The sequence below is a fragment of the Rhipicephalus microplus genome, chromosome 3 (genome assembly GCF_043290135.1).
Source record: "Rhipicephalus microplus isolate Deutch F79 chromosome 3, USDA_Rmic, whole genome shotgun sequence".
Lineage (NCBI taxonomy): Eukaryota > Metazoa > Arthropoda > Arachnida > Ixodida > Ixodidae > Rhipicephalus > Rhipicephalus microplus.
In genome coordinates this window covers 124,912,561-124,936,869 of record NC_134702.1, presented here as the reverse complement: position 1 = coordinate 124,936,869, position 24,309 = coordinate 124,912,561, and the positions used below count along the sequence as shown (strand labels likewise).

The following is a 24,309-nucleotide window of genomic DNA, read 5'->3' as shown; positions in this document are numbered from 1 at the left end:
AAACCATGGACAGAGTGGAAAGCAAGCTTTCTGAGCTCCTTCAGCGAGAACAAGGGGTTGCTATGGGACAAAGCAGTCACGTTCAAATACAGGTCTGGATCTGCACTCAGCTATTTTTATGAGAAAAGGCGCTTGCTACAGTTGGCGGACTCCTCTTTGCCTGAGACGTCTGTGGTTCCGCTTATCATTCATGGTTTAAGTCCGGACCTCCAGAAGCAAATACAAATGCGAGGACCCAAGACGGTCGAAGAACTTCTGCAGGGAATGCGAAACCTGTACTTCCAGAACCTAGGAACCCAGCGTCAACCCATGACACCTGCTGCAAGGAATACCGGGGCCACACCAGCTGAGGAACGACTCCCGCTTGCAAGCTGGAGACCTACTACAACATCCATATCCTTTGTCAATGCAACATTGTTGTGGGAGGGAACTGAAGAACTTAAGTTCCATAACGGAAAGTTCACAGTCCCAGAAACAATGGTGCCTCGAATTTTGGAGCTGTATCACGACTCCCCGCACTCAGGTGGACATGATGGCTTTTGGAGGACATATTACAAGATTCGTCAGCGTTTCCAGTGGAAACACTTGAAAAAGGACGTTCAACGGTATGCTCAGTCTTGTCATCAATGTCAAGTTCACAAAGCCAAGTACCTTCAGAGAACAGACGAGATGGTTTTGCCTCAACATTCCGACGTACTATTTGAAGTCATTCATCTGGATTTCGCAGAGCTCAAGAAGAAGGCCGCAGGAGTAAGAAGAACGCAGTCTTTTCTAGTGGCAGTAGACCAGTGCACAAGAATAGTGGCTGCACAGCCGGGAAGGGAAGACGCAAATAATGTGATCGCTCTTTTGAGTCGAGAGATGTTCAAGAATACAAAAATAGTAATATCAGACAATGGGCCAGCGTTTCTCAGTGAGCGTTTGCAAGATTGGGCGAAGGAACGAGGAGTTGTATTGCAACGCTGCGCTCCGTACCATCCTGCAGGAAATGGCATGGCTGAAAGAATCATTCGGGATTTGAAGCAGTTCATTTCAATGTATCCAGGTTTTCAGGGTGGATGGAAGTGCTGCTTGGAGGCAGCTGTAGCTCATCACAATCGGTCGCACACTGCGAGCATCGGCTGTAGTCCATATTTTGCAGCTTTCGGAAAGGTACCAGTGCTTCCTGCTGATCAAGAACTTTGCATTGCAGACCGCCTGCAATTGTGCGAAAAACGAAAACATTCGGAAGCCTACCAGCGATACCGGGAAAGTATGAGGATGAACTATGACCGTCGCCACAACACGCGGATACCTCAGATACAACTGAACGACCTGATGCTTGTCAGAAAAGGCCTCCCCGGCACAAAGCAGGTGTACATGGGACCTTATCGCGTGGTGCAGATCGCAGTGCAACATGGCGTTCTCAAAAGGCTGGGTTACACCAACGATGCTGGTGTGCTGGAGTTTGCGACCATTGGAAACGTTTTCAAGTATCACCCCAGGAGGGATGAGTCTTCAAAGAGGGGGAGTGTACGTGGACATGAGGCAGGGTTGGCGGGAGACGAGGAGGAAGAAGAGGTTAGAAATAAAGAAGATGGCTGACACCCCAGCCTAGTACTGTGTATTATTACAACCATTATCACAGAAAGGCTACAATTTACCACCATGATGGTTATTTGGAGCAGAGCACTGGAAGCTCAAAGGCACACATAGACACTAGATAAGAGAAAGGACTGCTTCACCATTATTTAGATAGAAAAGTGACGTTTCATGAACACGCAGTACATAAGCATAGCGCTACGTTGCATAAGTCAGAAAATCAACATCAAATATACACAGTAACACTGATCAAGCGCACTGTTAGGAACCATTGCGAGGCTTTTAATAGAGTTAGCCTAGCGGTTTTCGGAAGTTCTTCGCACATATACTGTTGTCGACTTATCGTTTGACTCATGGTTGTCTCATGTAGTGCCTGAAAGATGTGTTACGTCAGTCCCGGCCCGGCGCGCTCGCCTCGTATGCGCTCGGACGCCCCCCCCCCCCCCGCTTGCCGGCTTTGTCACGACTTCAGTGCCGGATGACATGCAACTTCCGCTTCGCGTGGTGCTCACTTGATAGCGCTCTGGTACACTTCCCGTTAAAGTCCCTGGATATTTTTAGGAGAGTACCGCCATTCTGTTAACCCAGCCGCCACACCACGCATACTCCTCTCCTCCTCTCACCTGTTGGGCATCGACGAGCATCGCGCGTGTTATCAGCGTGACATATCATTCTTAATAGGAAAGTGGCACCAGCTGGGTTAAAGTGCCGGTGCCCGCACGGTGGCTGTTCGGTAGAGGATATAGATTAGGTGTGGACACTTAGGATAGGAGAGTTGGACACTTTGGAGAGGATATGGAGGAGAGTGGATACTTTCTCATATATTAGGGGCTTTACTTGCCGTGACGGATTTCCCGCAACAACTTGCTTCATAGCGGGAGCCGGACTGTGAACTTTGTTGTTCACAATGGCGTGGTCATGAGCGCTTTATTGGTGCGTGGCGTTTAACGTTACAAAATCACCATACGATTATGAGAAAGGCCGAGTGGAGGGCTCAGGACTGGCCACGAGTGCTCACGCACGGGCTATATCGACAGACATCAATGTGCTGACAGCTCAGCACGTTCTGTTGTCGCAGTGCCTACTTTGTATTGAGCAAGGGAGAGTACAAAAGCCATTTCGCACCCTGCAGCACCTGTATTTTGACCCCAAAGGTTTGCACTTGCGCGATGTTGGATTGAATCATGATAGCTGCAAGTCTTTCTTCATATAAGCTGACAATTGTTTGCCATCACAATTACTGAATTGTCTTAATTTCTAGGTTCTATGAATTGTTCATCCTAGTCCCATCAGTTTATATGGTATACTGTAGTAAACTTCATGATCTACTATTTCGTTCCTGAAGTAACAGATGGTGTGTCATTAGCAGTGCATTATGAAGCTGTCACAGAACGAGCGCTAAAATTGGGCGCGCCGAAAAATTGTCGCGACGAAACGCCGGAGTGGCACCGCGAGGTCAAAAGAAAAAGAAAACAAACATCTAAAGGCTCCCCGGGGCGCTCGCTCTCCCCTCGGAAGCGTGGCTTCGCCGACGAACCTCCTCGCCCCACATCGGCGGCCGAGATAGCCCGCGAAAGTTCTAGAACGAAAGGGGCGTGGTCATATCCAGTTGAGTCATCGGCCGCGGAGGGCATTCCAACCGTCTCGCCCGCTTCCCAGCCTTCGCTGCGTATCGCGCCGAAGAAATGACGAGAACCTTCTAGAATGTGGCGCGGAAGGTATTTAATCGAGCGGCCGAGACGAGAGAGCAGGAGAAGACGGAAGTAGCGCCAGAGCGTGAAAGGATCCCGCCGTGTAGTCGGCGAAGGTTTTGTCCGTAGGGACGAAGCAGGAGATGAAGAGGATTTCCACCTGAGGGGTGAAGGCTCGAGCTACAGGCAAGAGCGTGTGTTTACCGCTATCGAGCGAAGACGCGAGGCAACAGCTGCGTGTGTGAGGCCGACGTGTTCGGGCGAAGAAGTTTGAAGCTTGGAGAGTGGCTTATTGAAGACTGGAGGTTTCCTGGCAGAGAAACTTCGGCGAGGTTTCCTGGAAGAAAAACTTCGAGAGCTGCGGAACGACAACAACGCTGGACTTTGAGTGATTCTCGGAAGAGTATCATCTAGACTTTGGTTCCAAGAACTTTGGACTGAATAGGTTTTCTATCTCTTTTGTCTTTAAGTGTCTTGGTTGTTCAATGCATGCGACTGCATTGTAGTGCGTATTGTTGTCTGTGTCCGTTGTTTTGAGTGTGGCTGATTGTACTGTGTAGTACGTTGTTTGATTGGTGACGTATTGTATGTAACTATTGTGGAGTGTGCATTCTTGTGTATTGTTTTCGATCTGCCATTTTTGAGAATATAATATTTGTTTTGTTTATCAACTCTCGGCTCTGACTTGTTCTTTGGGCCACAGCCGGCGTCCGCTGGCGCGCCAAAAAGGACCACTTCTAAATTGTCCACGCTTTCGTGGTGCGGTTCGGGGGGCCCATACTTCGGCCCTTGGAATTAGCCCGGCGATCACCTCCCTAATTAACGGGACCGGTGTGACAGAAGCAGCATGACGTTATAGACCATAGAAAAGTGACACTTTCAATATAAATCCCTTTGTTTATTGATACTACAGTTTTTAAATAATTTCGGCAAAACTGTGCAAAAGTGTCTTTCAAGATTCCTTTTAATGGACTTGACACTGTTTTTATGGTGATGCAGTATTTTACAATACAATGAAAAGTGATCAAATACGTCCGCGCTCACCTTTTCCACACCGTGTGAGACTGTATGCGTCATTCTCTGGCAGAGGCTTTTCAAACTATGCAAGAAATTTTAAATTGTATATAAATGCGTGATTTTAGTTGAACACTCTGTTGAAATGATTTAGATCATAGCTGCATTGTAGATTTCCTTTCTCACAGAATAACGCATTGATCTCGATAAGCGGAGAACCGACTGTAGCAGCAAAGTAGTTAGCGTAAAAACTGAGTAACACACATGCTCTAGCTGGTTTATGTGCTGTGGGAAGCAGCTGTTGAGAAACTATTACGCAGTCACTGCTGAAAAAAGGTGTATATACGCGCAATTACTTGCATGTTGCGACATAGTGCCGTTAATCGCCTTGGCTTTGTTATTTCTTGAATACGTGTAGTTTTGAGGCATACATAGATAATTATCTGATTACAATCCGTCGCGGTCCCTCTATTGTTGTTCAAAGGTGAAAACGTATTTATGCACCAGTGTCAATACCAGAAAAGTGTTAGCAAACAAAGAACTTCATTCCCTGCGAAACTTGCGACGTTTTTGCTTTCTCGTTCAAGGAAGAGCACGCGTGTACGACGTCGCGAATAGCTTTGCACTTTCGACAACAAGCGTATATTTCAGACGGAAGATCTCGTGGAGTGGATGATTTCACTGAATCTGGACCTCTGCAATGACACAAGGTTGTCAACAGTCGATGCAGTAGATATGATTGTGCGCTGCAACCTGGACTTCGGGCTGGAGGTCATCTTCTCGATCACGTTTCATCCCATCTTTTTCGTCGGCAAAATGCCAGCAGCACATGTGAGTAACCTTTTGATTCTTTCATTTTTATCTCCTGACAAAGTATAACTGAGGATGTGTTGGTGCGAGTGAAAAAAAATTGGAGCAGCGAACCTGACCATTACGCTCTGACCATGGTGACAAGAGAAAGATGCTAGAAGAGTCCTTAGTTGCATCAGAAACGACTCTAGGGGCATTTTAGGGGTGAATCTCTTTAAAGCGAGGGCGGTGCGTCTATTTTATGTAACAGCCACCTCTCGTTTTATCCTTGAGTGTCATCTGGATGGCGGTACATGTATAATATGAATACAACATCGAAAGACGCGAGATGATGATATTCAAACTGTTCACTAGATATAGAGACGGACGGATGCCTGGACGTATGGAAAGACAGGCGAGACCAAGCGATGATTCGTGGTTTATCGAGGAAACGCTTCGAAGCTACGCCTCACTTATCATCGTTCACTCCGTGGATATGCTGTGCTTTTTTTATCATTAATTGGACAGCAAGCGCTTCAAAATAAATGCAAACAGCTGAGGCAGCAGATACCACACTGTTCAAGTTTATTTTCTATCTGAAGAGTGCTTGCATCATAAAAACAATCAATGTACTCGAAGACCATTGTTTTGTTTGTTAACACTCGTACGAACCCTTCGAAAAGTTAGGCTAGGTTTTCATTTATTAAATAGTGTTGTGTATCGGCAAAAAACTGAGTTTCACCGTGATAAGCCTTGGGGCTCAGCATACGCGTTCGTATTTTTGTTTCACAGCCTCTACGTGTGTTTGCAAGGCTCTTGATGCTCCCTCATTAAGGTAATACAAAACAGCTTCACTTTGATAGAAAGAACAACATTCACGCCTAGTGCGCACAAGGCAGCGGCGTTGAAAAGAGATTCACTTACGAAGAATCCGCACAATATTGATATCTTTAGAAGTGATTAGCTCAGTCAAAAATTTGGCAGCTTGAAGTACGGCAGCCTCAAAGAACAGTAACCATCTTGGTATGATCTAGAGCCCTTAACCGCCAAGATGCAGCTCCACGTCCGCAAGACCCGTTTCCCTTCATGGAGTTTCCGTGCGACAGAAGACAGCCAGAGTCGTTCTTCTCTGGTTGAGTCGTAGTTCCTAGCATGCCTTCACATTTATTAGCGATTAAAACATAAACCGCGCGAGGCAGTGTTATGGGTTAAGACATCACACGGAAACCCCATGGTGAAGACGATGTCGACAGCAAAAGTGAGTCAAGGGTTTCAATTGAATTGCTGTCGCAATGAAGCGACGCTGCCTGATAAAGGTATTTCTGTGGTGTAGAAGAAATTTGATAGGCGACTGCACAGTCGTTTCTTTTCTAGTTACATTAGGCACCGGGTTGGGCGTGAGAGCGAGCCGCAATAGTTAGACAAAACAAAAACAGTTTATGTGCAAAGATATGCCTACAAGGACTCGTGTAAAACGCACCGAATCTCCAGTAGTATATAGGTGCCACACCAGTCAATGTCCATTCCATCTATGTCACTCATAGCGCTCGTTTAATTATGCTAAAGTCACTCACACCCACTAGAAGCCGAAGAAAGCACGCCGCAATCGCTGCGGATGCTTTGTCGCTACTGCTGCTGAGTAATCTGAATTTGAAATGCGAAGCATTTTTAGCGAACATCAGCGACTTTGAGCATAACTATCTATCTATCTATCTATCTCTCTAACTATCTATCTATCTATCTATCTATCTATCTATCTATCTATCTATCTATCTATCTATCTATCTATCTATCTATCTATCTATCTACCTATTATCTATCTATCTATCTATCTATCTATCTATCTATCTATCTATCTATCTATCTATATATCTATATATCTATCTATCTATCTATCTATCTATCTATCTATCTATCTATATATCTAGCCACCTATAACTTTTAGCTATCCTGGCCGTTTAGATATTGGTATCAATACCAAACTTGGTATGGCATAACAAGACTCTTTAGAGAAAATACTTAAATATTCATAACACGAAAATCATGACACGAATGTCATGAATTTCATGATTTACATTTCGTAGTCCTGCAGCTCTTGCGGTGGTTTCGTTCACAATGGCATGTTGCAAAACTGGTATGGCATGGCATGATTGCATGGTGAACACAAGCGAGAAACCATAACATGATAATCATGAGATGCGTGTCGTGTAACACCATCACTGGATGCCACGCTCATGATGCGCTTGCGGCCATTTCGCTAGCGTCACTTATATCAAATTTGGTATCACGGGACGTGAATGGACGACGAAATTATGATACTGGTGCAAACATGATAAAATTGGGATGCGTGTCATGTAACAACGTGACTACATGCTACGCTCATGATGTGCTCGCGGCTGTTTCGCTATAGCTTCACGTGTACCGAACTTTGTATTACGCGCCGCGAACGGACGACATAGGTATATGACACATCCAAACCAGATAATCACGACATGCGTGTCATGTAACAAAATGACCACATGCTACATTGATGATGCGCTCGCGGCCGTTTCACCAGCCTAACACATGCCAAATTTGGTATTACGCGAGGTGACGCCATTGGATGACGAGGGTATGTGACTGGTGCAAAGATAATAATCATGAGAAGCGTGTCATGTGAGAACATGACTACATGTAATAGTCAAGGCGCCAATACATTTCGACGTGACGCGTTGGGCGTGCTCGCCCGCGTTCATTTTGTCGTGTCACACCACCACTGCCACGCTAGGCGCCGGTCCTGCCATATACTCGTAGTCGCGCACAGCGCTGCGATATTTTGACGCATGCGCGTTTCAGCGAGTCCGGCATCTCTGCGTCACCATAAAAGGAACATGCATTGTTGTATGCATAACACATCGGTGCGAAATGCAGCATGTCGCATATCGTGCCGGTTGCCGTCGGGCTGCGCAGACGGACGCTGGTCGCGCCTGGTTTCCGACCATAACATGCTCGCGTTTTGCTAACGTAGCGTCGCTGTGCCTAGCGTGCACTTGCGTCAATGTTAGATTGGAGTATATTGGGCCCTTCACGATGCGCTCGCGGCCGTTTTGTATAGCTCCACATACACAAAGTTCGGTGTTAAGTAATGTCAATGGATGACGAAAGTATATGGCTGGTGCAAACTTAATAATTCTGATGCGCGTGTTATGTAAAAAGATACATACCACGCTGCAAGCGTACTCGCGGTCGTTTCGCTAACTCTACACATACTAAATTTAGTATCACGTGACGTGAAAAGATGACGAAGGTAAATGACACTTCCAAACATGATTATCGTGACACGGAAGTCATTTACGTTATCATCTACCTCCACCTCGTAACGTTGTGCTGATTTTTAAATGACATATCAGCCTTTCTCATTCGTGCTTCGCATAACATCGATTCCCACTGTACGTGGGCTCTGCCAGTTTTTTCCTACGGTAAGATGCCTTGGCATTCCTAGGTAGAAGGTCAATTTTAGATGGCTGGTTATTTAGGGCTCCATGAATACACGACATTTTGCCCCATAAGTTCATCACAGACGATGAAGTTCTCAAAATGATTAACACAATGTTCAGTGGCTTTTAGTGGCTGCTAGAGTCTGAAGAATGTTGGTAATTTATATATGGCTGCCAACCAGATATCAATGTTCAGCGTTAGCTTGTAAACAATTTGCTTCATATTACCATGGTCCTTCCTCAAATTATTTGACACCCCGCTACGCTGTACGAAATCCCTAGCACAAACCACGCCTACAATGATCGAGAACCTTCAGGACTATAGTAGATCATTTTCTTGAGATTGGACCCACTTCGTGAACAGTTCAGATTATTCTGAAACCGACGTCACCGCAAGCGATAACGCTAGAAAGTTTGATGGCAAGTGTATAAATGCGCACACGCTTTGTCGCTTGTCAATCGATAGACGGCCGGCGCTCTGTTTGGCGCTATGAGTGCTAGACTGCTACTGTAATCCAACTTTCCGTTTACCGGGCACGAGTTCACCCAAATAAACAATTTATTATTCGACCCGCAGTCTGCTCCATTGGTCCAGGTCAAGATTCCGTGACAATATATTAGAGCACAATACACTGCAATTACACACACAGATGCACAAAAGGGATCGCACTATGTAAAAAAAAGGCACATTTAAAAATAAGGGTGTTGTATTTCAAGAGCAGGTGTCTTCTGTTCAAGGGTGCTACGTGGCCTTTTCATTTCAGGTTACCCCTGGTTTCCTTATATTTATGAAATAAAAAATATAAAGTTCCAAGTACAGCAAATGAAAAAGTGAATGAAAGTATAGAACTATTCAGAGCTTCATGTTACCAAATTTTTATGCAGCTCGGCTACAGCCAAGCAGACACAGCTTGGTGGTTCTGGCGCGGCACGGTTTCAAAGGAGCATAGGTCGGGCGTCTACATCCAGCTGCTTCGTCTATACGGTGTCACCAGCCCTCGAGATGAGCTACTTGCAGGGAAGATTATGAAGTACGAGAAAGAATGTGAGCGCCATTTTTTGTCATTTTTCTGTATATATATATATATATATATATATATATATATATATATATATATATATATATATATATATATATATATATATATATATATATATATATATATATATATATATATATATATATATATATATATATATATATAGGCAGGCATGGTGGTTGACTGGCCGTAGCGTTGCATATAGTCCAGTAGATCCTCCATGAGTGGTCACAACGTGGTTATTTCGACGTTTCGGCCTACAGTCTGGCCTTTAACAGGATTAAAGGTACAGTTTGTTGGTGCTCAGCTTTATACAATCTCAAATCAGAGGGCAAGGAAAGAGGAAAAAAGACAGAAAAGAAAAAAAGAAAAATTCAGAAGAAAGCATTTTCTTGCGAGATGCCCCATTCAAGCCACGCGTCCTTTTTAAAGGGCCACTCACCCGGCCCCATACCGAATTTTAGTTAGACAGTGGAAGTTGTTGGGTGTTCGATGAGGAACGTTTTGCCACAAAATTTTTTCGAATCGGTTCATTACGAGCGGAGAAAACAGGTTTTTTGAAGCGGCGCGAGACGAGGGTGAGAGGAGACGAGCTCGAAACCCTTGCCGCTCCTCCGCGTAGCGTTCGCAAGCCAAACCTCTTCCCCACACTCTCCGGCATCCGACCGTCACCCCCGGAAAATTCCGGGGGTGACGATCCGACAAAGAGGTGACGTGCGCATGACGTGCCCGAACAAGTCGAGCCCCCGTGCACGCGAGCGGCGTTGCTTTGTTGACCAGCGTTATTTTGTGGTCTTCTGCCTGTTTCTGCGGGCTTGTTTGGAAACGCTGGCTTAGACGTGGTAGAGTAAATGAGCACAATGAGTGCGCGAACACGTAGGAGCGTTCCACGGTAGTCGTTTGCTCAATGTGCCGACTGCGGGAACCTGAACGCATGTGAAACGCTGTCACATTAGCCCCGCATCTCGTAGCATTTCACGGGAAAAAAATGTAAGAAAAACGTGCACAATTTTTATCGCGTCTCATTATTTATTGCAAGTTTTATTCATCTCCTAAAGCAACAAATACATAAACTACGCATGTTGTGTTAAACAATTTTTGCCATGTCACGTGGTATACTATTGACAAAGTCAGAGCAGAGTCGTCTACGTAGAGGACCAACGTGACCGCAGGGCTGTGTACGTAGAGCCAAACCTACGCCAACGTCATGCCCTCATTCTCTACACGTGCTTAGGTAGAGGGAAGGGCGAGGAGCTTTCATCTTGAAATTAGACCCATTTTCGTGGCGCGTAGGGTTGCAAATTTTGGCAGACGTGATGATGAACGCCTCGTCTACGCATTGCACTTGTCAGCTCGAAGTTGTCAAACCTGGTGAGTGGTCCTTTAAGAAGACCGCTTAAGGGAGCTGCGATCGAAGCGAAGTGTGGAGTAAACCTTCGCAAATACGAGGCCATACCCAGAAATCACTGAACCTGCTTCAAACAGGTTGGTGTGGCATACTGCGACACGGCAGCTATTCGCTCCGGGAGTGGCTGAATGCCGACAGGAGATATATGTCCCAGGTACGAAATCTTGGACACTTCAAACCGGCATTTCTCTTGGTTCAAACGAAACCCTGCTGCATAGAGTCTGTGTAGTACTTCGTCCAAATTGCGAAGGCGTTCATCCTCCGTCCTGCCAAGGACCAGGATATCGTCTTAATACACCACACAAGCTTGGTTTTTCAAAGCTCCGAGCAGGAAATTAATCGCATGCTGAAAAGTGCTAGGAGCCGTTCTTAGTTCAAACGGCATGCGGTTGAATTCATACAAACTGAAAAGTGTGCGAAAGGCCGTTTTACATCTATCTTCATCCGCGACGTTAATCTGCAGTATCCTGCGCGTAAATCAAGCGATGAAAAGAAGTTGCAGTGAGGTACTGTATCAACAGCGTCATCAATGCGGAGTAAAGGGTAGGAGTCAGGCATTGTACACTTATTGAGCTGCCTGTAGTCCACGCCGAAGCGTAGTGATCCATTTTTCTTGCAAACAAGGACAACTGGCGCTGCCCACGGGCTCGATGACGGCCTAATAATGCCCGCGGCAAGCATTTCATCTACTTGTTCTGCGATCACTGCCCGTTCTCGTTCAGCGTATCGTCGCAGTGGTACGCATATTGGCGGATGATCTCCCGTTGGTATACGATGGAGCAGCAAATGAGTGCCTGGCAGTTTTGCTGTATTGCTAGCGAATACTGGCTCATGGCGAGCCAATATAGAAGATAAGGTAGGCGGAGTGGACGGCTCACCTGTCGGTGGTGGCAGGGTTGTGGCGGTAGTCCCAGCTCTCGAAGACCGGAGCTTGACGTGGCCGCGATGTATGGTGAGCTCAATGTCATCAGATAGCAAGAAGTCGGCACCAAGGATCTTGTCGGCAGTGAGGTCTTCAAAGACGGGAATGGCTGGAAGAACTTCAGTGCCCGCTGTCGTCTGGACTGAAATGTTGAGCATTCCGACTGGCATAGCACTTCCTCCAAGTACGCAGAGGTGAGGTTGCGTCCGCGGTCGGATAGTGTCCGGAGCATGACGTCGGTGTAGCGCCGTTCGTTCCGCACCGGTATCCACCAGAGCAGATAGGTCACCTATTCCCTCAACATGAATAGACATCTGAGGAATTTGACAAGCTTGGTAGTGGATTCGGGTCTGGAGCGGTGACTACACTCCTTGGCGTTGTGTCCAATGCGACCGCACTTGAAGCATCCGCGTCGTGTCGAGGCGTAAGTCGAACGGAGAGCCGGTAATGTGTTCAAGCTAAGCCGCCGACGAGAGTTATGCTGAAGTTTGGCTGCCTTTTAAGCGAAAACCTGGGGTGACGCTTCAGGTGACTGGCAAAATAAGATGGCAGCATGGGTAGGGTCAGCCAAGCCATCAACGACATACTGGATGGCAGCCGGAGAGATCCATGTAATGTCACAATTGTCGAGAAGCACGAGCTTATCGTAGACGTATTTACGGGCGTCTTCCAATGGAGCCTGCCTACGCAATCGCATGCGCATGAAATGGTCGTCGTATGCGAATGGAAGTGGTTGGAAGGCCGTGAAAAAGGCTGTAGTTTAGTCAATCCAGGATTTGTACTTTCAGTCATTGTATTGATGCCACGCTTTGGCGGACTCGCGCAGTCGGCTTACGGCTAGTGATAGCGTCCCGTCGTCAGTCCATGCATGTCGACGGGCCAACGAATGAATTTCATCCAGCCAGACGGTCGGGTCTTGATCAATGCCAGTAAAGTCAGGGATTTAAGCCATGGACGGAGGAGGCAACGTGGTGCGTGCACAGGCTGCTGAGAAGGTGACGGTGGCGTCTCCAACAAGCTGGCTCGAAGTAGCGATGACCTGCACAACTGTGCAGAGTTCGCTGGCGGCTACAGGCGAGGAGTCATGCCTGTTTTCTGGCGACGGTACTGACGTTGCTCCAGGGATGGTACCTGAGGCGAAGTCCAAGGGAGCGTGTACGGCGTCCCTGAGCAAGGAGGCGGTTCGCGAAGCCAAGTCAGTGGAGTCACCTTGTGGTTTGGCAAGGACGCCTGCAGGCAGCGCGCTGGCTTCAGTACCCGCGGTGGCCAGGTCAGATGCCATGGCCACGGTAGCAGGAGCTGCGGGCTGCTGGAGAGTGCGTCCGCTCCGTAGGATGGTTGCTTCACGCAGATCGTCGCACACAGGTTCGTTCAACGGCTGCGCCATTGTAATGAGCGAGACCGACACAACACCCGTTCGTCGGGCAAGCTGTTCTATTCTGCCTCTTCTTCTTCACTCTCCCGCCCACGGCCTACAGCTGCCGCGCAACTCTTCGTTGAAATATATATATATGTAAACAGACACAGACATTGTAGTGGTGTTCTGGGTGTTATAAAGAAATGTATAGTTTAGAAGCCACTCCATATTTTAATCGCTTAGCTCGTTTATAAATTCATGCCTAAATATCTAATCAAGGAACCCTTCAAAGTTTCTGCCATGACCACACACCTAATACAGTGTTCTTTTTTGTTCGACCCGCATTCATGGTGGTGCACCGTAAGCGGGAGTACTATTGATGATTGATTGATTTGTGTTGGTTTAACGTCCCAAAATCGCGATATGATTATGAGAGACGTCGTAGTGGAGGGCTCCGCAAATTTCGACTACCTGGGGTTTTTCGACGTCCACACGAGCCTACATTTCAAGTGTGAGAAATAGATTGGACGATATATTTGTTTGTTTCTTGTTTATTATCAGGGCCACGCCATATGAAGAAGAATAAAGGGGGCTGTTGAAAAGGCGTAAAGTAAATAGCTTGCTAGACATGACAAGCAAATCTGATCACGCAGTTATCGGCCTACATCTGTGCGATAGACCAATCTGTATAGTCATTCTTGATATAACCGACGTATTAAAATCGCCCTGAGCATCAAATCATCATGCGTAATTCCTGGTATTCATTAGTAATCATTATTTTGGGTCAATGAGACACAGACGTCAACTCCAGCACAAGAATTACGATTGTAATAGGCTTTCGTCGAGTACGTAACGGTACATACCGTCGAGAGTTTTTTTTTTTTTTTTTGCTTCCCAACCTGGTAACGTAGCTGCGGCACCGTGCTTTTGTATGAGTTGTAAAAAGCAGTTCCAATTATGTGCTTCTTACAGGAGCCTCAACAGCGTGTTCCCATAGGCCTTACAAGACTTTCTTTGAGGAAGCAGAAGACGTATTCTGCGTCCATTTTTTAGTATAGCCCGGAATGGTGCTGTACGGCCTTAACAACAGTGTTTATTTAGATTAGAATTCCTCGCCCCTCATTTGGCGCCATCACTATTGCAACTACAATTGTTCCATTAGCTACCGGAATGTCAGCTGTCCCTTAGTCTCGGTTGATGTGTACTATGTAATAAACTCTTTTAACAAAATAGCTAATTTAGGGCTAGGTCTGATCACAGATGAGTGTCTTCTTCGGATGCCGTGCTTCGGTGTCTCGTGTCCAATGCCTACAAAACTCATACGTAGCGAAACTTCTCAGAAAATATCGTAATGTTATTCGTATCACTGTGTAACTACATCTCCTTTCGTGCACTTTGTTAAAGGTTTTAAATATATCGAACAGACTTCTCCCGGGGTTACCACACCAGTGCACGCGCAAAGTGGTGGGTAATGAAAGACCACCACTGTTAGCTCTGAGTGGTGCACTCACGCGCTGGTTGTGGCCAAATTGGCATTTTTTATTAGGCTTAAACATTATCTTAGTGTGTCAAGATTACCAGTGGTTTGTGCAAGAAAACAAATATGTTTGCAGTGAACTGCTCAATGAAAAACTCGCCACACTGGCTGGCTGATGGAGACCCGCCGCAGTGTTCTAGTGGCTAAAACACTCGGCTGCTGACCTGCAGGTCGCGGGAACCATGCCGGCCGCAGCGGACGCAGTTAGCGTATGGGTGAGAATACTTGAGGCCCGTCCAAACATCAGAATATTTAGAATTACGTATCTATGCGTTTTCTAGTAAAGAAACAAACTACTAGTATTTACGTATTCACTGTGCGCCTTGAATATACGGTATGCCTGCTTTTTCGTCGACAATGTTTGAAAATATGAACGCAGGCACCAGATCACGATGACTGAGCGTTGAACCAGTTTGAAAAATTCCGCCGGGTGGCTGAACCATGTGACACACAGACGGGCCGAAATTTCAGTAATGAATCCCAAGAAGAGCTGTCCTATTTTGAAAAAGCCCGCTTTCAAATGCGTTGTTTCTTACGGGACACCAATACATTAAAAACTAAAGTCTGCTTCCCCCTCTCACTATCTGCGTCTCTCACTATCTGCCATTCTTGCAGTAGAAATGTATTTATATTTTGTGTTTCAGTGCAAAGAATCATCAAGAGAACGACTCCAGAAGAAGACCCCTTCCAGTACGGAACCATAGAAAGTATGGGAGAACTGACCAAGCCCTACGTGACATCAAGTGTGTTGGCCATTCATCCTTTCTTTTTGTGTTTGCCACTTAAATTCGTTTTACACTGATATAGTTGAACATGCACTAGGAATAAGCTAGACGCATAAGTTCATTGTATACAATCATTCTATACATTGTTTACATACAATATTTAAATATTTCATCGTCGTCGTCATCATCATCATTAGCCTAACTACACCCACTGAAGGTGAAAGGCCTCTCCCATGATCGGCCAATCACCCCAGTCATGAGCTTTTTGCTGCCACGTTATACCTGCAAAATTTTTCATCTGATCAGCCCACCCAACATTTTGTATCCCCTTCGTGCGTTTGCCTTCTCTGGGAATCCGGTCAGTTACCCTTAATGACCAGCGTTTATCCTCGCTACGTGCCCGGCCCATGACTGTGGCCGAACTGGGTGCATATAGTTTTTGCCAGAGTGTATTTTAGTACGGCGTACAGCCTTGCCGCTATTTGTTTTTAGCATATACCAACCATTAGAAGCTGAGGACTTACATAAAAAACTTCTACTTCCACAATTGCTTGAACTTTACATGAAGCTTGAATAATTATAAATTAGATACTGAAACCTTGTCTGGAGGTTTCTGACTCGTGTTTATTGTTTAGGTCACTATCCACCCCTCCCCCCAAAATACAAAACGTTTTGGCAGAAGCCATTGAGAGAAAGGATCATTCTAACACCTCCTAATAGAACATGCCAAACACAGCCACCCTCTTTGTGCAGATTCATTCATCATCTCTCATTGTTCCTCGCTATTGCAGTTCACAAGTCCGTTTATCGAATTGTCGACTCCGGAGAATCCATCTTTTCGCGATTGTCAAAACACATAGGTTCACATAATCGACTTCTGAAACTGTATCCGTGATCGTGGCACTCCGTTAATTATGATGTCATTGTAAAAAGACATCTAGCTATGACTGCGACTGGCAGAACTATGGTGGCGATGTAATGCCATCGCGTTTTTCCACCAAGAGAACAAAAGAGGATGCGGACTGAAATATATTTGATCTCAGTATATTAGAGATAGGTGCATGTGCATGAAAAAAATTATGTGTACGAAAAGAAAACAAAATTTACGTCTGGATTCTTGCCCTAGCACAGAAAATAAAAACCTCAACCTTGTCGAAAACTTTACACTGAAGCTTAATGCTAATATAAGCCATTCTCGTGAGAGAAAATCCTGAAAACAAAAACTATTAAGTATACTGTCGGTGTTTCTGTAGACATTGCCAAACAAAACAAAGCTCGTGAGCAAGTGTCCAACGGTCATGCTGAGGGTGAAGAGATTTATAGGTGTTGTGGAATAAATATTGGACTTAAAATAGGTGAATAATTTCATAGTGCGAAAAAAATGCCACTTAGTGCTATGGATCAGTGAGCAAAATATATTTGTACTCACAGTTGCACACTCATAATGGCAACGTAAAAAGTTGACATTTCAAACCACTGCAAAGCGAGTCTGTAAGAATTGTTAGTTGTACAACACCTGCAAGTTTTGCAAGCTTCAAGCGCATGGCGTCTGTGTAATTTTCCAATTACCAGGTAAATGGTCCACGATGTTCATGACATACACCAACCTCATCTACAAAGGCAACAGCACGATTGCGTACCAGGAACACGTCCTAAAAGTTCTCGTAAAGCTGCTCAAGTACAAAGCTGTGGGAAACGATGGACTTCGCCACCTGATCGCCTGGAGCCTGTTGCGGCAGCTGGCGAGGTACACGAAGCCGGAATCCACAGCCGACCAGAACGTGAACCATTTGTGCTACGCTCGCGTTCTCATGGTTATGAAGATGGCGGTCATTAGCCCGCACCTCAGGATGAGTAAGCATGCAAGTGTTCTTATTACATCATTTTATTGCGGGCACTATGGCAAACTTTAACGTTTATTGATCGAACGCACCGACAATTAGTGACAATGTCCAAAGGAACATGCTACTTGAAAAATAAAGAAACAGACGTTCAAAAATAAACGTGCTACTACAGGCTTTTTTTTACGGAGAGAAAGATTTCCTCTTTTTTTGGGCTGTTGCATGAGGGTACGAAAGCCAACTTCACAGCCTCGGCTGTGCATTTCTTGGAGGGACACGAGCAGTGACAACAGCCCAGAGAGGACTATGGCAGCACGCGTTGAGTGAAAAGGTCTATAGAAGGAAACCAAATGCACCACTGGTTCGAAATGTGCCAGCGGAATTCTTCATGCCTATTAAGGTTAACGTCACGAAACAGGGTTTGTCGAAGAAGCCATTTACCCATCTTTGTGGCGCTGCAACATTTCACAAGCACTCAAGTATAGCACTCGCACTGAAACCTTATTACAACAGAGCTTCTGTCGCACCGACGTCGCGTTTTGCAAACAAAATTTAGCTTACTCTCGTACGATGTTCAGTACACCAGTAAAGGCGCTGGAGTGAAGTATGGCTGAACAATTTCTCTATTTTGACAATACAAATGAAGAAAAGAGCGATCCACTCAAAACTGCCTTTTACTCACATGCAAAAATAATTTAGGCAGCTCGGCCATAGTTATGACCCCTCCGGAAGAAATGCAGAGCTTAGCGACGTTTTTTTCCGTTTACTTTTATGATCACTTTTTTCTCAATCCTTTATTTTTTCTCCTCTCAGTTTTTTGTGTTTTCATCTGTTTATTTTCTTTTCTGTTTCTTGTGATACTTTTTTTCTCTACGAATCGCTTTTTTGTTGTTACCGATCTCCAAATCTTTCGTTTTCTCTCTAACATGCCTTTTTTTCTTTCTCTAATTCTTACTTTTTTCTCTCTAAATATCTCCCTTTGTCTCTCTCTACGCTAAGCTAGGCTATTTCCCCAATATGGCTTGGGAAGCAGACACCAACACCTGCCTAACGCAGATTGGACTCTTTTTTATTTTCTTTATTTATTCTATATTTCTTTATTTTGTCCTCAATATCCTGCCCTAACCTGCCCATCACTAGTCCTTACTCCTACTTGCTCCTAATTTATATCCATTTTCTAAACCATGACATGAAAGAGTAGACCATGCTCATCTCCATCACGCCCTCGTTCCATTCTTCCTGTCCTTCAGGTCAGTCTATCTCACCCTCACCTCTTTTTGCGGTCCCCAAGCTATGAATACTATACTGTGCATGAGTATGCCGTCGCACGATCAGCTTGGCACATACCCGCTTATTGTTACATGCGCTCTTTATTGCAAAGGCATTTCTTATGGCGGTGTCATACGGGCGCTTTTAATCGCGATGAGTGTCGATCCAGATTAACCACGATCTGGAATACGTATCACTACATGGTCACTTTTAATCATGATTAGGCGTGATCGGCATGAAGACTATCGCGCTTTGCATGAGAGATAGCAAATTCGCTGTCGTTTGCATCTCCTGGCGGAGCTTGTTGAAAGCACAATAAACAAGACAATCGAGCAGAGTTCAACAAAAAGACTTAAAAACAGCTAGATGTTTATGAAAAGCGAATTCTAAACTTGTTGAGTAGGAACAATACCTGAAATTTTAAGATTCGTATCGACTTCAAGTAGTTACGAGAGAAACAGATGAGAAGCAGACGACCGTTGCCTTCCGTGCTTAGATCAACTCTCGCACTGTCGGAGCTGTTGGAGCACCTCGAAGCCAACTGATTATGAGTGTTGCAAGCTTTTCGACTACGTCGCAACGTACACGCACTTCGCGGTCACATGAAGAGAGCTTTACGCTAATCGACCAGTGGCAGGAAGGACTGAAATACTTGAGGAAGCAAAAGTGAAACTCAGGCGCATACAACAAGATTGATGCTTTGCTGCGACTGGACGGCTACGTGCGGGAGCCATCAGAAATAAACGCGAAGGCTAAGAATATCACACGGTAATAGGGGTAAGTGCGAGGAATCCTTTATCGAATAATGAATTTATAAAATTACTTTTATTGCTACTCGGTAACATTTTGCCGTTCGAGCGGTTCTCGCACAAATAGCATTGCTAATAAATGACTCTATAGAAAAATTCTGCACCGAGTTTTGTCAGTGACATGTTTTACGGCATGCAGGTGCCACTTCGTGCATTTATTCTGACCCAATAACTTACTGAGCCAAGCTCATTACGAATAAGCTTAGGCCATGTAGCAGCGGTCATAAAAATTATCGCGATAAAGAACAAAAATGGCAGCATATCCATGGAGTGAATGATGGAGAGTGGGGCGAAGCATTCGTCCGTCCATTCGTTCTTGCTTCCTTCCATCTATGCGACCGTCCATGCGTCCATCCGCCCGTCCATGCGTGCGTCCGTTCCTGCAATCATCCATGCATCCGCCCCTGCGTCCGTTCATGCGTCCATCCATGCATCTGCCTGTGTGTCCGTTCGTCCGTCTATTCAACACTCCAAGTACCACCATCTCGCATCTTTTCATCATATATTCCCCATATAGAAACACCGCCATCCAGCGGACATTCCAAGGACTAAACGAGAGGTGGCCCACGCACACTTTCTAACAGCTTGCGCTTCGGGTCTACTTCCCACCTTTAACCACCTCGAGTTCATGTTATATTCTAGTTCACTGTATTCATGACACTGCAGCCCAACACTCGCTAAACCTTTCTAAAACCAAGGAGGTTACGCCCAGCGAGTATAACGTAGCAACCTTTTCCTGGCAGGTAGAGCTCAATGTACATGCCAATGGCTGCATGGGAAGTGAGAGACAGGAGAATTCGGCTTTTACTTTCTTACGGCTTGCACTTCGTACCTACTTCCCACCTTTAACTACCTCGAGTTCATTCATGGTACATACTAGTTCATTGTATTCATGGCACTGCGACTCAACGCTCGCTAAACCTTTCTAAAACTAAGGTGGTTACACCCAGCGGGTATAACGTAGCAACCCTTTCCCTTCAGATAGTGCTCAATGTACATGCAATGGCTGCTAATGGGGGTCGCAGCGTGCACGTCAACTAAAAGCCGAATGCTCCTGTCTCCCATACCCTATTATCAGCTATTGGCATGTACATTGAGCACTATTTTTTGTTGTTCAACAACGCACAGAAGGAATCTCTCACCGGCACCACCTTGGAGGTCAAAATGTTTGCAGGTCAAAGCGTAAGACTGGTTACATACTACGACGGGACGCGGGACGAACGGGTGCCGCTTTAAGAAGTTTCGCTCCTAAAAACTGATACGGATCGCCCTGATTGCGATTAAAAGTGCGCGTATTACACCGGCAGTTGTTGGGATATGCAGGCGTCTGTCGAAATCTTTCCACCACCCTCTCCCATAGGGCTGCGCGCACGCGCGTCCTCAGCAACCGTTGCCCCCACCTCCTTGACTTGAACGTGACTGTCCACCACCTTAATGCATTAAAACGCGTTTGTAGCGTGTGTGCTGCCAGGGTTTGTGTAGCGTTTTTTTTTAACGGTGCACGCTAGATACTAGAGCTCCAAACACCTACCGCGTTTCTCGAGACAGAAAAACGCCACGTGCGGCAAGCGGCGCTACTAGCTGCACAGTATAAGAAAAAAAAAGAATAATTCTTATGACGCTAGGTTCTCACGTGCGAAACGTCGTTATGAACGCTACATGATGCATTCGCATTTCCTCACGGTTCCCTTCGGGGAGGTGAGGGCATTTTTCTTCTCGATTTCACACAACTAACAACATGCTTAAATACATTCGCTGTTAAAAAAAAAGATACACTTACAGTTCCCACCATGAGAATGAACTAAAATGATTAGCTCTGACATACACGAAAACCCTTAACGGTCTGATGGTTGGTTCACACCGACCAGTAGCAGTGGTCGCGCGACCATTGCGACTGGTCGCATACAGTTGCGAACGGTCGCAAACGTTCGCAAAGCAACTGCTTTGACTAGTCGCTTCCTGATCGAAGTTTCAGTCGCGCGACTGCCGTCGCAAAGAGACTGGAATCAATGAGCGATGCCCAGAAGTAACGCCAGTGTTTGTATCCATGCTCAGTGTTAACTTTTATAATTTTTTTGCGTGGGCCCCTTGCCACCAGTAGAAACGAACGCATTCCTCTGGGTCGGTACCATCATCATGGTCATCAAGGAGTTCTTGGCCTGGAAATGGTGAGACCAAGCAGCTCAAGCAAAGTGTCAAATTTTCTTATAATAAACAGAATGTGCATTATTTCCCCGCGTATTCAGAACCGTTTTTTTCTCTTGAATTTACCTGCTATTACCTTCAATGTAGTGAGTTTGCAACGCATTTGTGCTGCATGCCTTGGCACCGCCTAAAGACAGCGCGTTCGAGACGCTTTAGTGCTGCATTGGAGGCGGCGGTAAGTCAAGTTCAATTCAAGGAGTGTTTCAAAATACGACACTCCCGGAAATAGTCTGAAGGGGAATGAAGGTCTGAAGGGGGGAGACTACGCACGCGATCGCCCGAGGGCTCACTTTCCGGTCGATCCACGCTGACCCGCCGCCTTCGCGCGAGCAGTCCCTCTCCACAAGGGACGAACTACGAACGTTTAAGGAAATCACCATACACTATAAATTCCACCGTAGGATTTATCCAGAGGCAGCTAAACAGCTGAGCAAAAAGAGGAAATTATGTGGCGAAAATCGCATACCGAAGTGTTTCCAAACCCTCACCTGTACAGTAAATGGCACCCGGAAGTGTTCAACTCCCGATGTGCGCACTGCAATAGCACTGCGGGTTTAGGCCACATGGTATGGATCTGCCCATCCTACAATGATTCAATTAGAAACGTAGAATCCTGGGAGGCCTTATTACACAGCCGTGACGCCGAAAAACAGCGTCAAGTCATCGGTCTCGCCCTGACCGCCGCCGAGTCCCAAGGGATTCCGGCCGATGGCCAGGGGGATGATTGGGGGCAGAGGCCGAAGCCTTCTCCCCCGTAATTCTAGACGGGTGCAAATGAACGTTATTTCTCTCTTTCTCTCCCCCGGAAACACTCCTCGTAGTGTGAGCGCAACTCGGGAGGCAGGCGGCTTGCATGGTCGGCCGACTCTCGCGAGCGAAGGGATAGTCACAACCACCACCGGCTTTTAAATGCGAAGCGTAATTAGCGAACTTCGGCGACTTTGAGCGTATCTATCTATCTATCTATCTATCTATCCACCTACGACTTCTAGCTGTCCAGGCCCTATCGATAATAGTATCGATACCAAACTTCGTATGACATAACTTGACTGTATGAAGAACATATTTGACTAGTCCTAACATGAAAATTATAACATGTGTGCCATGAATGTCATAATTTACATTTCATGGACCCGCAGCGCTTGCGCTGGTTTCGTTCACATGACGCGTTGCAAAACTGGTATGGTATGACATGATTGCATTGCGAACACAAGCGACAGACCCTTACATGAAACTCACGACATTCGGGTCGTGTAACAACATGAGTACATGCCACGCTCCTGATGCGTTCGCAGTTGTTTCGCTAGCGTCACATATACCAAATTTGGTATTACAGTGGGTGAATGGATGACGAAGGTATGTGACTGGTGCAAACGTGATAATCATGAGATGCATGTCATGTAACGACATGAATATATGCCACGCTTTTGATGCGCTGGCGGCCATTTCGCTTGCTTCACTTATACCCAATTCGGTATTACGGGACGTGAATAGATGGCGAAGGTATGTGACTGGTGCGAACATAATCATGAGATGCGTGACATGTAACAACATGACTACAACCTACGCCCATGATGCGCTCGCGGCCGCTTCGCTAGCTTCACCTATACCAAATTTGGTATTACGGGACGTGAATGAATGACAAAGGTGTGTGACTGGTGCAAACATGATAACCATGAGATGCCTGTCATATGTGAGAACATGACTACATGCCGCAGTCAAGGCACCAATACATTCTGGCGTGACGGAGTGTGCGTGTTCACGGGCGTTCATTACGTCGCGTCACGCCGGCGTTGCCATGCCAGGCGCCCGTCCTGCCATATACTCGCAGGCACGTGCCGTGCTGCGTTTCTTTGACGCATGCGCATTTCAGCGTGTCTGGCGGCCCTCCGTCAGGAAAAGAGTGAGATGTAGTGTTGTCTGGGTAACGCATCGTTGCGAAATGCAGCTTGTCGCATTTTGCGCCGGTTGCCATCGAGCTGCGCCGACGGACGCTGATCGCGCTTGGCATAAGACTATTATAGAGTGCTCGCAACTTGCTAAAGTTGCATCGCAGTGCGCAGCATGCAGGAACGGGAACGCTACATTGGAGTATATTGGGCCCTTCGTGATGCGCTGGCGGCCATTTTGCTAGCTCCACATATACCAAATATGGGGCTACGTAACATCGTTGGAGGTCGAAATATATGACTGATACAAACATTATAATCCTGACAAGCGTGTCATGTAAGAATATGACAACATACCACGATCATATCGTGCTGGCGGCCGTTTTGCTAGCTCCACATATACTAAATTTGCTATCATGTGACGTGAATAGATGTCGAAGTAAAATGATACATCCAAACATGACAATCATTACACGGAAGTCATATACAACATCATTTACCTCCACCTCGTAACATTGAGATGATTTCAAAGTGAAATATCGACATTCCTCATTTGTACTTCGCATATCATCGATTCCCACTGTACGTGCCTTCTTCCAACTTCTGTATTACGATAGCAATTATATGGATACTCTTGGCGGGATTTCGCCGCCATCGTCAGCGTCGACGTTGGCGTCGACGTCGGCGTTGATATCAAGCACACTATATGAATACGTATCTATATAAATAAAACTCAAGAAAGACAGAAAATCAAGG

General features: G+C 46.0%; 1 protein-coding gene across 1 annotated transcript in view; it reads left to right on the top strand.

Annotated features, from left to right (window-relative positions):
- Positions 1 to 21,631, top strand: part of LOC142802944 (neprilysin-like) — a 45,634-nt gene extending 24,003 nt beyond the window's left edge. The window contains exons 7-11 of the mRNA XM_075888028.1: positions 4,938 to 5,117; positions 9,437 to 9,596; positions 15,460 to 15,558; positions 17,113 to 17,394; positions 21,558 to 21,631. Coding sequence (XP_075744143.1) covers positions 4,938 to 5,117; positions 9,437 to 9,596; positions 15,460 to 15,558; positions 17,113 to 17,394; positions 21,558 to 21,631 — 795 coding nt within the window. The remainder of the gene's footprint in view (positions 1 to 4,937; positions 5,118 to 9,436; positions 9,597 to 15,459; positions 15,559 to 17,112; positions 17,395 to 21,557) is intronic.
- Positions 21,632 to 24,309: the final 2,678 nt, after the last annotated feature.